This window comes from Staurois parvus, unplaced genomic scaffold (genome assembly GCF_062004578.1).
Source record: "Staurois parvus isolate SC_StPar_1 unplaced genomic scaffold, SC_StPar_1.0 ptg000672l, whole genome shotgun sequence".
In the NCBI taxonomy this organism is placed as follows: Eukaryota; Metazoa; Chordata; class Amphibia; order Anura; family Ranidae; genus Staurois; species Staurois parvus.
In genome coordinates this window covers 1,142,013-1,156,192 of record NW_028318468.1, presented here as the reverse complement: position 1 = coordinate 1,156,192, position 14,180 = coordinate 1,142,013, and the positions used below count along the sequence as shown (strand labels likewise).

Genomic DNA, 14,180 nt, shown 5'->3' with positions numbered 1-14,180 from the left:
CTCCTCCATCCTCTTGTCCTCTCTCTCCCTCTCCTCCTTTATGACCTTATCGATCTTTGCTTTTTTTGCCCTTTCTTCCATTAGAAAAGCTCTCCTCTCCTTTTTCAGCTCCTACTCCATTTGCCATGCCCATCCCTTCATCATCTCTTCCTCCAACTCTTCTACTATTTTCTGCACCTCACCTAGGCTCTCCTCCATCCTCTTGTTCTCTCTCTCCCTCTCCTCCTTTATGACCTCATCAATCTCTTTTTTTACCTTTGCTTCCATTAGGAATGCACTCCCCTCCTTCATTTTCGTCTCATGCTCTGTTTCGAGGCCTGTTGTCCCTTCACCACCATTGCCTTCAACTCTTTTTGCTCCTCTACTCTTCTCATTACCATCTCTGCTTTCACGGTTTGTGCTTCCTGTAAAATGTCTCCTTTTCTCTCCTTTCTCCGCTGCTCTCTCTGAATCTGTCTCTTTGCATCCAAATGACTGTAGAACTGTCAAAGTCACTTGTAGCAACCTGTGTATCAGAAAAGAGAAAATAAATGTTACAATGATGTTACCCAAAATATCACACAAAAATAGCAACTAATTACTAAGACTAATGTTGGTGGGAGTATCATTAGACAGGTAGGATACATGAATGTAACTATAGGGGTATGGCCATACAGCATAAAATACATCAGTATTTACAGCGTCAGGGAGCCCCAGCTGTGGCGTATTTAAGAAAAAGTACAGCTCTAATGCTCCTATCACTGATATCCACCAACAGGACATGTAATTAACATATACAATAGTATGTCAGGCTACAATGTGCCAAAAAAATGGAAATCAATCACACACAGGACACTGACTCACTGTGACCACACCAGGTAATGTAAAATGGCTTTAGCTCTGCTCTCCACCTACAAGAGTGGTCCTTCAGCTGTGTTTCACCCTGTAGTCATTGAGGCAGTATATAGGAAAACCCACCTGTATTTCATCATCTACGATGATGCTATTTAACCACAGGTGGGTTCTCATGCATACTGCCTCAGTGACTAGAGGGCGAAACGTGCCTGAGAGACCTCTCCTGCGGATAAGGAGCAAAGCTTAAGCCATTTTAGTTTTGGTTTAGTTTTGGTCACGCATTACACGCATACACATGGACGCATTTTCCTGTGTGCCCCACCCTCTTATCCCGGGTGCTGTGGTCATACGCCTATATTTACGTCTATTTGTATAGACCAGGGGCGAACTGACAACTCATGGGGTCCCCGGGCAATAGGGGATCATGGGGCCCCTGTGTCCTTGCCCAAACTCAAAAAAGCCTATGAAAAAGGTACCAGGGGCATCTGAAAGCTGGCTTATTCTCCTCTCCCTCCTGCTGACCTTCAGCTGCTGCAGAGAGAACCATACAGGGTATGGGTTCCAGTAATTGCCCCCCCCCCCGAGCACCCATCACCCTCCCTGTGCACCATTTTTCCCCTGCCCAGGGACCCGTGTGCCCTCTACCCTCCTCTCCTTCACACCAGGATGGAGATTGGGGGAAGGGTCCAGTAAATATGTCACATTTACCAGCTCATCCTTTCCTGAATGAACACAATGATTGATCGGTACCAATCACTCACCATGTGCATTCATAACTGAAGCATAGTAATTTTCTTTTTTTTGGGGGGGGGGGCGTTGTCAGGTTGGCTGTATGGGACCCTGTGGTTTCTAACAGTAGCCCTGGTGGTGTGAATAAGCCCTCAGGGAATTTATGGTGGGGGTGAGCTCCCAGGTTGGCACACCTGCTAAATTCACTACAAATGGTGACTAAGCAGACTACTGCCAAAGGATCAACTTTACAAAAAAGCCATGCCCCCTTCTGAAGCTTCCCAGTGCAAATCATGCACAAACAGTCACCATTCCTGACATCCAGCTCCTGTTCATGTAGCATTCCCTGTAATACAAAATACTCTATTAGGGATATTGAGAGCTCATTTGTAGTGATTGGCTAACCCGTATAAAGTTGTATAGTAATTGTATAGTGTTGTAGGCCCAGCCATTTTCTTATTTAGACTCTAACTGGCCCTGGAGAAGACATCTCTGTAAGACCATGTGGATAAAGTTATAGCTCTTTTGAAGGCCTTATTCTTCCTCACAGTCTTTGCATTGCAACTTGCCATTGCTACCATGTCCATGTGCCAGACCCTGGCTGTCTGGTCCAAAGATATAGGAGAATGTCACCAGCACATCGAGGATCATCAATATGGATACAAAAGTTTTAATGAACAATCACATAGTTACAGCAAGGCAACGTTTCGGAGTCTCACGGGACCCCTTCATCAGGCATCCTGGATCTATCCTAATGGATCTTCTCTCCACCAACATCTGGAGCTCATGCGATTGATCAAATATTCAGAAAGGGACACTTTTATTACACATTAGGACCCTTTAACTGCTGCTCCTCCCTCAAGTAGTCATAGCCTTTGTCCTGGAAATGGGTTTTATTTAATACTGTTCACCTTTCGTAAAGTCAAAGGGGACACCCAGTTCAATCTATTTTGTAGCAGAGCAGTACCATTAGCTGTATTCTCCAACAGAACAGTAGAATGCACTCTCTTCCCTATCAGAACAGTACCCTGCTCCTTGCTCCAAGAAGAAAGAAAATGTCTTGCTCCTGCATGACCTCTAACTACAGAGGAGGCTATCATCAGATCTTACCTGTTGAATTTATGGCTCCACACTATCTAGGTTTGTATCTTTTATGTACTTCTAAACCTAGATTTGAGTATTGCATGTTTGAAGAAAAATACTTGGAACATATTTCTATAAGTGTCTTTGCAAGCTGACAATCTGCCTGTAGGTTATTTATCAAGAGTCTGCAATAATTATAAAATAGGGAAATACTGTGATATGCATTTGGCAACACAGAGCGGGAGATGGAATTGTGCTGTGTAAGACGTTCTGGTCAGAGAGCAAACACAGTATCCAGTATTTTCAAATCCTCTTGTGCTCCATTGCTATACTGTATGTCTCGATAATATGCCTAAACAAACCCAATGTTGTTGATTTACTAAAACTGGGGAGCTGGGGCAGCTCTGCATAGAAACCAATCAGCTTCCAGGTTTTATTGTCAAAGCTTAATTGAACAAGCTGAAGTTAGAAACCGATTGGCTACCATGCACAGCTGCACCAGATTTTCCACTCTCCGGTTTTAGTAAATCAACCCCAATGCAGTAAACAAACCCGATGTAGTGTTCTATAATACATGATCACCCTCCTTAATTTGCATTACATTGTAAAAAAAATAAAATTTCCCGCTTAAGCACACTATTAATCAACACTCACCTTTACATTCCTTGTAAGAAATACACCCATGCATACCTCTAGGCAGATGCATTGCTGCTTTTTTCCCACTATTACATCCAAAACTACCCACCAGCGCTGCCATCTTGCCAATGCTTTTGGGGTGTGAAAGGTCCTGTCAATCCACAGGGCAAGCTCTATAAAAAGCTTCCTTTTCTTTTGAAGAACAAAAAAAAAAAAGCATGTATCTGTGCTTTTTCACTCAAAATGAGTGTACCTATTCGTTTTTTCTACTTATGGATAGTAGCACTAGATCTAAGATAGGAACAAAAGCAGGCAAAGCAGTAGCTACTGGGGTACGGTCCTGAAAAGATGCAGCGGGGATACAGGCTGAAATAATTTTTGCTGTAGATAATATCAAATTATAATTTTAGGTCTTGGAAAAATTGCATGGTGGGAAAAATACTTGGAGGGCAAATATTCCATAGAACTGACTACCCTATGACTATAACTGATTATAGGTACACTGTGAATAAAGTTTGTTGATGCAACATACATTTTACACATCACTGACAGTTGGCGCATGTGATAGTGAAGGAAATAGGGTGGTTCAAACAAACTATATAAAGTTACATGAGTTAAGTGTTCATCTAGTTCCTATAAAAAGTACTCGCCCCCTTGAAGGTTTTCATGTTTTATTGTAAAAGACTGCTCATAATGCATTTTGTATTTAGTCACCGATCATCAAACATATATAATTTCATGTCAAACTATATGCATGCAAATCTTTAGTGCTCAAAAACAAACATGCTTTTATAAATGGGAAAAACAATTTGTAAAAAAAGAAGCAGTAGACAGCTGTTAAACCATTTATAATGGAATACATGTTTAATAAATCCACATACTACCGAAGAGTACAGACAAGGGGGTTAAAATACTAAATGAACAGGCACTTACAAGATGAATGTTAGAATTTTTTATAACAGTGTTACTCAATAGTGTAAGTGTTTTCCATAAAATATAAGGTAATTTCTTATCGCACATTTGCTGTACAAAATAATCAGATAAGATGGGGGTACACATTATCTGTACCTCGTTTAAAAATATTTTAATCTTGAAATTTCTTCAGAATAAAAATATACCATTTAGTTTTTGAATCCCGAAGTGCAACATCTGCTTACCTCTTAAACGAAGTATAAAATTTCCTTGCAGGCACTGCACTCTTTGTATTTTTAATATATTTCCAAATATTTTTAGGATTTAGCAGCTGTCAATCTTTGTTTTTCAGGTTTTGGTATATATTGGTCAGTCCACCCAAAAGTGATATTTAGTTTGTTGAAATTACCTCTGAACCTGACCTCCACTGGCAAGATTTCCTGACGTTTGGAGGTCTGTCGCTACCCACCTTAGGGTAGTGAGAATGCTCACTTCACATCTCATTTACAATCCCCTTGTATAATATTTAAAACTCTTACAGAGAGAGCTGGCCCCTTGTAATGGTCATGGGAGATGTGTCTATGTAGGGAAATCAATAGAGTTCCTTGGATTCTCCCCTTTCCAGTTGCAGACTTGCATTTCCTTCCCCTACTGTGGTCAGCTGAAAACAGCAAAGTACTCCAGGAAGAGTTTACATAGGACTGAGGAATGTCCCCCCCCCCCACAATGTGACAGTGGCATGTGCCAGTCACCAAGCATGTGTACAGCCCTGGCCAAAGGTTTTGAGAATGACACAAATATTAATTTTCACAAAGACTGCTGCTTCACTGTTTTTAGATCTTTTCGTCAGATCTTACTATGGTATACTGAAGTATAATTACAAGCATTTCATAGGTGTCAAAGGTTTTTATTGACAATTACATTAAGTTTATGCAAAGAGTCAATATTTACATTGTTGACCCTTCTTTTTCAAGACCTCTGCAATTCACCCTGGCATGCTATCAATCAGCTTCTGGGCCACATCCTGACTGATTGGTAGCCCATTCTGGCATAATCAATGCTTGGAGTTTGTCAGAATTTGTGTTTTTTTTCTTATTGTTTACCTGCCTCTTGAGGATTGACCACAAGTTCTCCATGGGATTAAGGTCTGGGGAGTTTCCTGGCCATGGACCCAAAATTTAGACGTTTTGTTCCTCAAGCCAATTAGTTATCACTTTTGCCTTATGGCAAGGTGTTCCATTGTGCTGGAAAAGGCATTGTTCCTCACTAAACTGTTCTTGCATGGTTGGGAGAAGTTGCTCTCGGAGGAGGTTTTTGTACCATTATTTATTCATGGCTGTGTTCTTAGGAACAATTGTGAGTGAGCCCACTCCCTTGACCGAGAAGCAACCCCACACATGAATGGTCTCAGGATGCTTTACTGTTGGCATGACTCAGGACTGATGGTAGCATTCACCTTTTCTTCTATGGACAAGGTTTTTTTCCGGATGCCCTAAACAATTGGAAAGGGAATTCATCAGAGAATGTTTCTTTACCCCAGTCCTTAGCAGTCCAATCCCTGTACCTTTTGCAGAATATCAGTGTGTCCCTGATGTTTTTCCTGGAGAGAAGTGGCTTCTTTGCTGCCCTTCTTGACACCAGGCCATCCTCCAAAAGTGTTTGCCTCCCTGTGCATGCAGATGCACTCACACCTATCTGCTGCCATTCCTGAGCAAGCTCTGCGCTGGCGGTGCCCCAATCCCACAGCTGACTCAATTTTAGGAGACAGTCCAGGCACTTGCTGGACTTTCCTGGGCACCCTGAAGCATTCTTCACAACAATTGAGCCTCTCTCCTTGAAGTTATTGATGATCCAATAAATAGTTGATTTAGGTGCAATATTAGTAGCAGCAATATCCTTGCCTGTGAAACCCTTTTTGTGCAAAGCAATGATGACTGCACGTGTTTCCTTGCAGGTAAAAATTCATATTTGTGTCATTCTCAAAACTTTTGGCAAGGGCTGTACTATGAAATATCGTGAGTCACAAGCTCCACCATACCTGGATGCTAATGGTGGCTAAACAGCAACAAGAGAGCAAAGGACAGTAATTCTGTGCTGGTGCAAGGAGGGATTAAAGTAAACCTGTTGCTTTGCCCTATTGACAGATTTATATCATCAGTATCTACAAAAACTTCAGTATGCATTTTGGGTGGATCGATTATAGAAAACTATATGTTCATGAAGTTATAGATATATGTGGAACTGGAACTGGAAGTGGAGGTGCCTCAACAGGGGCTTGTTCTACATCAATAGGAATCATTTTTCCATCTCCTATATCTTCATCAGCCCATGCATGAAGAAGACTGTAGTGGCAATAGTCCTGGTTGACTAGTTTAAGGAGATCAAGTCCAGAAATAGTTCTCCAATCCAAACGTGATGGGATGCGAATTTCAGAAACTTTTTTACTCCCAGGAGAAAAGCCAAAAAACTTTTTGATATTTTCCAGAGCAAAAATTCTTGAATGCTGGTCCACTGCTTGCTCAAATAGATTCTGCTCATTATTAATGTAGCTGGTCCAGTACCTCAGATGAAGGTAGGTGAGTGGTGAACAACACCTAGCTACAGACAGGACCATAAAGAATACGACAGCTACAAATGCCACCAAAAGCCACCCGCTAACCTGAAAGAAATAATAATACAAATGGGTAAAGTATTTTTTATGCAGAGAAAAAAAAAAAATAGTTAATGATTTTCAAATATGGTCTTTGCACAAACACATTCTACTGTAAATGTACCCAGACTTAAGTCAAGCACATAAGGGTAAAGTGACTGTCTCACAAAGTATGTTCGATTTTTCATTTTCTTGGCCCTCCTCAAGTCAGCATACAGTGGGGTTAATTTACTAAAGACAAACCTAATTTTATAGGGGAATTATCCCCAGAGTTTACTGAATGAGATTAAGCTCTGTTGATGTCATCCAATCATGTGCAAGCAAAAATATTGTTTTAATCATTTTCCTTGTCTGTAAGTGCATATTCTCTGCAAAATTAAATTTCAACAAACTCGCTAAGCTCTGGGGAAAATTGCCTTGCAAATTAAACAGCCTATTTGCCTTTGGCAAATCAATTCCAATGGGTCTGCCCTAACCCTCTGAGCAGTGCATGCTAACATGAGGACTGGCAGGGAAAGGAAAATGCTTAATTTTCCTTATTTCTGGCCCCCATCTTGTCAGTACACAACAGTCAATTGTGTGGAGATGACCTATCATATGCTGTTCTTGGAAGAGACCAAATGTTATAGCGGGGGCATGTCTGTACAGCAAACTGGTCAGCATTATGTTAACCTCCCTAGTGTTATTCCCGAGTGTAGCTCGGGGTAAAATGTCAGTGCCAAAAGCGGTAACCCCGAGCTACACTCAGGCTTACCATGCGGCGCTGCATAGGGAGTCCCTGCAGAGCTTACCTTGTCCTTCGCTCCCGCGATGTGTCCCCTGCAGCGTCCCTGGCCATCTCCTCCGGCCGATGCCGGCATCCGGCTTCTGTGTTCCGGTCCCTGTGACGTCGGGATGTACGGGCGCCGCCACCGGCGGCGGGAAATTTGAAAATGTAAAAAAATGTAATTTTTTTCAAAACAAATTTTACATAGCAAAACATTGCTGTTTCAACCCATTTCACATACATTTTGTCACTAGTGCTTTGTCCTGTGCCTTGCCTGCATTTTGTCTGTTCTTTCTGCCTGGAAACTGAGAAAAGTCCATGGCGTCCAAAAAGTGTCCCTTTAGGTCAAAAGCGGGTTTAGATCAGCTAGAGAACAGTGATAGTAAATCAGAACCACTTGCAGAATTGAGTGATAATGATTCGTGGGGAAATTCGTCATCAGACACTGAAAACGATTTTGCGACTTTGCTCAGCAATGTGCGAACTTGGTGCTCTATTTCAAATTTCAGTGTTTTTGGTTTGATTATAATATTGAATTAAATGTATTATTATTATATTATTATTATTTATTAAATTATAATTTATGATTTCGTGTTTCAAATTTTATCATACCCGGGATGTTTAATAGACTCTTGTTCGGACAGATTTCAGTGAGTTATTCCTAAAAATTACAGCCTACAATAAAAAAACTACATATTTCCATGCAAAATAATGGTACCGCTTTCAGCATCAAAAATCTGAAATAATCAGACCGCTAGGGAGGTTAAGTGACACAGAGCAGAGAAGTATGGTTCCCAACTGTGTGCATGCATTTCATAAGGCAGATGAATGCTCACACAGGCTGCAGCTACAACACAGCAGGGCTGGACTGGGCGTGTGGCTACAAAACTAACTATGAGAGATACAGGCACACTATGCATCATTCCAGGTCCCAGGGATGCGAACTGACCGTGACAGAACCAATCTGCCCACATTCTCGATGTGGTCAGTTTGCGAAAGAAAACAAGGGAAACTGGCAGGATCATCAGGAATTTAACAATAACAGAGTAAATAAAAACATTCCAGGCAATATTTATTAAAGTGGTTCTAAAGACTGAAGGTTTTTCACCTTCATGACTTCTATGCATGAAGGTAAAAAACCTTCACTGTGCAGCCCCCAACTCAGCCTCCCTAATACTTACCTGAGCCTGATCTGGATCCTGAGATGTGCATGGAAAAAGCAGCTTTCCCGGGGCACTTACTTCTCATTGGCTGAGACTGTCAGTCTCAGCCTGTGAGGAGAGAGTGGGGCAAAACAAAACAGAAAGCGCACCAACCTTGTGCATTACCTCAGTAAACCAAAATGTATTGAATACAGAATAATACTCACAAACAGCGAAGTAAATCAAGCATGTAAGTCCTCAAGGAACTTTAGAATAATAGAGACTTGCTCAGGTTCTACTATTCTAAAGTTTGTTCTAAAGTTTTGTTTTGCTTCACAGTACTGGTCGGGCTTCCCCAGCCTTGTTTGGAGCTGCACAACCCCATATGTACTGGTGGTTGAATTTTTTCAAGTTCTGGTTCCATCTATCCACCCTTTCTTGGGTCTCAGAGCGCAGGAAAGTTCGTTTCTGGTTCTAGGAGAGAGTGGGGGGCAGGGCCAAGCTGCACTCCATGTGCACACACAATTGCCCCCAGAGCAAGCAGTTTGCTCCGGGGCACTCAGTAGGGGGAGGAGCCAGGAGCGCCAGCAGAGGACACAAGAAGAGGAGGATGGGGGCTGCGCTGTGCAAAACTATTGCACAGGGCAGTTAAGTATGACATGTTTGTTATTTTTAAAACAAAATCAGGACCTCTGGTATCGCTTTAAGCACTACAAAAAACAGACAACAAATATTAGGAATTTTCATTTCTGGGATAACATATACCGTACTTTAATGAAAAAACACACACACACACAGAGGGTGCACTACACCAAGCTAACCCAATGACCCACCGATGTAATACAAAATGCAAATAGTAGTCACAAAGGATGGGATGAGGCATGGACAAAGCAGATCAAAATAGTAGTATAGGTAATCCACACAATCATTGCTGATCCACTAAAAGAACGCTTGGGAAGTCAAAACGGTGACTAAAGTACACTGGATAGTGCAGGTAAAACAATTTGACATTAATAAAACAAAGAAGTGCACTCACAAAAGCTTAGAGTTGTCATCACAGAGCAAAATTCACAGCATGGATCAGCATATGCAGACTTGACTCGTTCTCTGTGTTAAAACTGGCATCCAGGGAAGAGGAAAAGTGCTGACAGCATGAATGAACAAAGGCTGACCAACACTTCAAGAATGGAACACTCGAATCAGCAGTATAGCACCCTCCAGTCATCAACCTCCACTCATAGACACCATCACTAATATGTTTTGAAGTTCTGCCTCTTCATCAAGAGTGACAATATCATCTAAGAAATGTGGCTGCATTTTGTCATTTTAGGCCAGTCCCTTATATTTGAATGAATTTCACGTAGAAATCCCATTCATTTATCTATTAGATGAAGTCCAGCATTTAAAGTATGTGATATTTTGGTGCAGTTTTGCTGTAAATGCTTTCAGAGGACCAACTGAAATGAATTAAAATTAACAGATGCACACTCACAGCACAGGTGTATACGAGATAGCTTTTCTGGTGTACATTGTGTGCTCCCCAAGGCCAAATATTCACTTGTTTGCCCTCCAAAAAAAAAAAAATGTTGTTGAAAAGTGCACAAAATATGCATAAATACCTGCAGTACCAAGTGTTAAAATGTACATTGTTACATAGGCAAAAGTACTCTTGATGCCAGTTTGTGGCACAGAGCTGTAACGTGCAGATGCTGTGGATAGCGATGAATTTAATACAGAATACACTTTCATATGTCAGATGTCCCCACTTGCCTCTTGGCACTTGTGTAGTCTAATAAGTTTTGATTTTATTAAAATTAAAAAATAAACCTGGGCCTGGCTGCAGGATAATTATTAAAGCGATTCTAAATGTTCATTTTTTTTTTTTAATAACACATCTCTATATTTACTTGCTGTGTGCAGTGGTTTTGCACAGAACAGCCTAGATCCTCCTCTTCTTGGGTCCCCTACAGCTTGCTATGGGGGCACCCGCTGCTCTGTGTGTCCATTCACACACACACGGAGCTGCAGTTTGGCTCCGCCCCCTCTCTTCTCATTGGCTGGCTGTGATTGACAGCAGCAGGAGCCAATTGCTCCTGCTTGCTGTCCCAGCCAATAAGGAGGCAGAGACCCGGGACAGCCAAGGCTTGATTGCTGGATCACGATGGGGCTCAGGAAAGTATTGAGGGGCCTGGGGGCACTGCTGCACACAGAAGGTTTTTTTTACTATCATGCATAGAATGCATGAAGGTAAAAAACCTTCAGCCTTTACAACCACTTTAAATACTAATAACACATACATATGAAGGCTTTTTCATTATAACAGCACAAACAGCAAAGGGGGAGATTTACTAAAACTGGTGCACACAGAATCTGGGGTATCTGTGCATAGTAACCAATCAACTTCTAATGCAGGCCATACATGGATCAAATTCTGAACAAATTTTCTTTAGAAAATCAGAAATTTTGTACGTTTTATAATCCAATGGTTCCACCATTGATTTTTAAATTTGGCCAACCAAGCCTTCAATTTCACCTCATGTTCTTACAGAAAATAATTTTCTTGGCTAGGAATCTTCTTTTCTTTCTAGGTTACAGCTCATGCACAATCCTTTTTTGATTATATTTCTCACACGATTCTCCCATCAATGATTAGAAATTTGTTTTTCAAAAAACTTGTTGTAGGGGTTCGTGGATGTCGGGTGCTTTACATTTTTAAATTTTTTTTTTATTTAACCACTTGAGCTCCAGAGGATTTACCCCCCTTAATGACCAGGCCTCTTTTTGCTACTCGGCGCTGCACTAATTCAAATGATAATTGCGCGGTCATGCAATGCTGCACCCAAACGAAATTTACGTACTTTTTTTCACACAAATAGAGCTTTCTTTCGGTGGTACTTGATCATCTGTGTACTTTTTATTTTTCATGCTATAAACAAAAAAAAAGCCAAAAGTTTTGAAGAAAAACAATATTTTTTACTTTCAGCTATAAAAAATATATCGTAAACTCAAAGTTGGTTATAAATTTAGGCCAAAATGTATTCTGCTACATGTTTTTGGTAAAAAAAATCCCAATGAGTGTATATTGATTGCTTTGTGTGAAAGTTATAGCGTCTACAAACTATGGTATAAATACTGCAACTTACGCCATTTTTCTGCTATACAGCGCTGGGCTAGTTTAATGGACAATTGCGCGGTCATGCAATACGGTACATAAATGAAATTTACATCCTTTTTTTCCCCACAAATTGAGCTTTCTTTTGGTGGTATTTGATCGCCTGTGCGGTTTTTATTTTTTGCGCTATAAAAAAAAAGGCTGACAATTTTGAGGAAAAAAAAAACAATATTTTGGACTTTTTGCTATAAAACATGTCCAGTAAAAAAAAAATGCAAAAATCAAATTTAGTCATAAACTTCTGCCAAAATGCATTCTGCGACATGTCCTTGCTAAAAAAAAAAACAATACGTGTAAATTAATTGGTTTACATGAAAGTTATAGCGTTTACAAATGGCGGGAAAGATACTGGGATTATTAGGGTTTTTTTTATACTAATAATGGCAGCGATCAGTGACTTATGGCAGCGACCAGCGACTTATGGCGGGACTGCGGCGGACATTCTGACATTGGGGGGTACTCACTTGGGGTCACTGACATCCCCAAAAACACTAATACAGTGATCTGTGCAAAAAGAAAAACACTGACACTGTACTAATGGCACTGGGGAGGAAGGGGTTAACTTTATTTTGCAGGGAAGGGTTATAGGAGTGAGGGGGAGTGTTTTACTAGGGGGCGGGGGTGTGTGCAGGACGGGACAAGGCTGATCGAGAGAGAGAGAAACTCTTCTGTCTCGATCAGCTCGTCCTCGAGCTGACAAGGAAGTGACAGACAGCACAGCTACTGCAGCTGTGCTCTCTGTCACTGTTTACCGCCGATCGCCGCGAAACAGCCGCTAATGACCGGCTGTGACCCGGCGACTGACATCCGCGGCGGTGATCGGCGGGACAGATAGGGCGGCTTTACAAAACACACGTTTTAAAATGTAGTTTTGCCTGTCAGTGCCGCCCTGCCGCCGTATTTCTACAGTGGCATGGCGGCAAGTGGTTAAAATAGTTTTTTACACTGATCATTTTTTTTAATCAACTTTATGAACAACATGCTTTGTGATAGCATAAGCCATGACAGGTCCTCTTTATGGGGAGATCTGAGGTCTATTAGACCCCAGATCTATCCTCTGTCCTCCAAAGCAGCTGATCAGAGACAGATGGTTGGTTGGTAATCTACCAGTAAACACAAAACCAAAAGTGACCAAATACTCGTAGCTTCCATTTTTTTGGACCATAGAGATGATCGAGGACATTCCAGTCCTCGATCAGCTCTATGGTCAGCCAGCAGAACTGCCAGCTGCAGTCCCCAGCCGCCTGTAAAAACAATCCAGCGACTATTTAGCAACTCAGATTGCTTTTTACAGTGTCCAGCTGCAGTGTAAGATGTAAAATGAGTTGGTTTTGGTGCATGTTAACATATTCTACAAACCATCTTCCACAGATGAAAAATCCCATGGCGAGTAAGAGGATTTATATTCTTGGGAGTCACCCTAACACATAATAAAGGAACTTTCCTATTTACAACTCATCTTGTGAATTTGGGTCCTGATATATTGTCTTTATTTCAGAATGGGCTAGTGTTATATTACAATTCAGCTTTTTAAAATGTCAATTGTAAAGTGAGCTGAATATGCACTAGGAAAATGTGAGATTTTTTCTCTCCTTTATTTATGTAATTTAACCACTGGAGTTTGTTTTTCTCTCACCTTTGGTTCTAGATGCTGTAAAATTCTTGTTGTAGAAGCAATATATTGATGTCCTTTGCATGATGTCTTGAGAGCAGTTATAATTACGGATTTCCATCTTGCTATTGTTAAAGTCTTTTGAAGGATATCACTTAGAGCAGGGGTCCTCAAACTACGGCCAGCTAAAGACATTTATCCAGCTCGCCGGTCCAGCCGAAAAAAGAAAAAAAAAAAAAACACATTGCTGGCCGGCAAATAGCTAGGCTGCTCGCTGGGTCCTCTGCCACGATGACCCAGTGAGAGATTGGTGTCCTTTGCGTTACAGTGAACAGTGCATTGCGATGTCCTTTGCATTACAGTGAACAGTGCACTGTGGTGTCAAGTGCATTACAGTGTACAGTGCATTGTGGTGTCCACTGCGGTGTCCAGTGTGTTAGTGTACAGTGCATTGTGGTGTCAAGTGCATTACAGTGTACAGTGCATTGTGGTGTCACGTGCGTTACAGTGTACAGTGCATTGTGGTGTCCACTGCGGTGTCCAGTGTGTTAGTGTACAGTGCATTGTGGTGTCAAGTGCATTACAGTGTACAGTGCATTGTGGTGTCACATGCGTTACAGTGTACAGTGCATTGTGGTGTCACG

General features: G+C 41.4%; 1 protein-coding gene across 1 annotated transcript in view; it reads right to left on the bottom strand.

Annotated features, from left to right (window-relative positions):
* Positions 1 to 3,936: 3,936 nt before the first annotated feature.
* CALHM4 (calcium homeostasis modulator family member 4) overlaps positions 3,937 to 14,180 on the bottom strand; it is a 30,844-nt gene continuing 20,600 nt past the window's right edge. Inside the window, exon 2 of the mRNA XM_089652146.1 lies at positions 3,937 to 6,853. Coding sequence (XP_089508272.1) covers positions 6,410 to 6,853 — 444 coding nt within the window. The 3' untranslated portion in view covers positions 3,937 to 6,409. The remainder of the gene's footprint in view (positions 6,854 to 14,180) is intronic.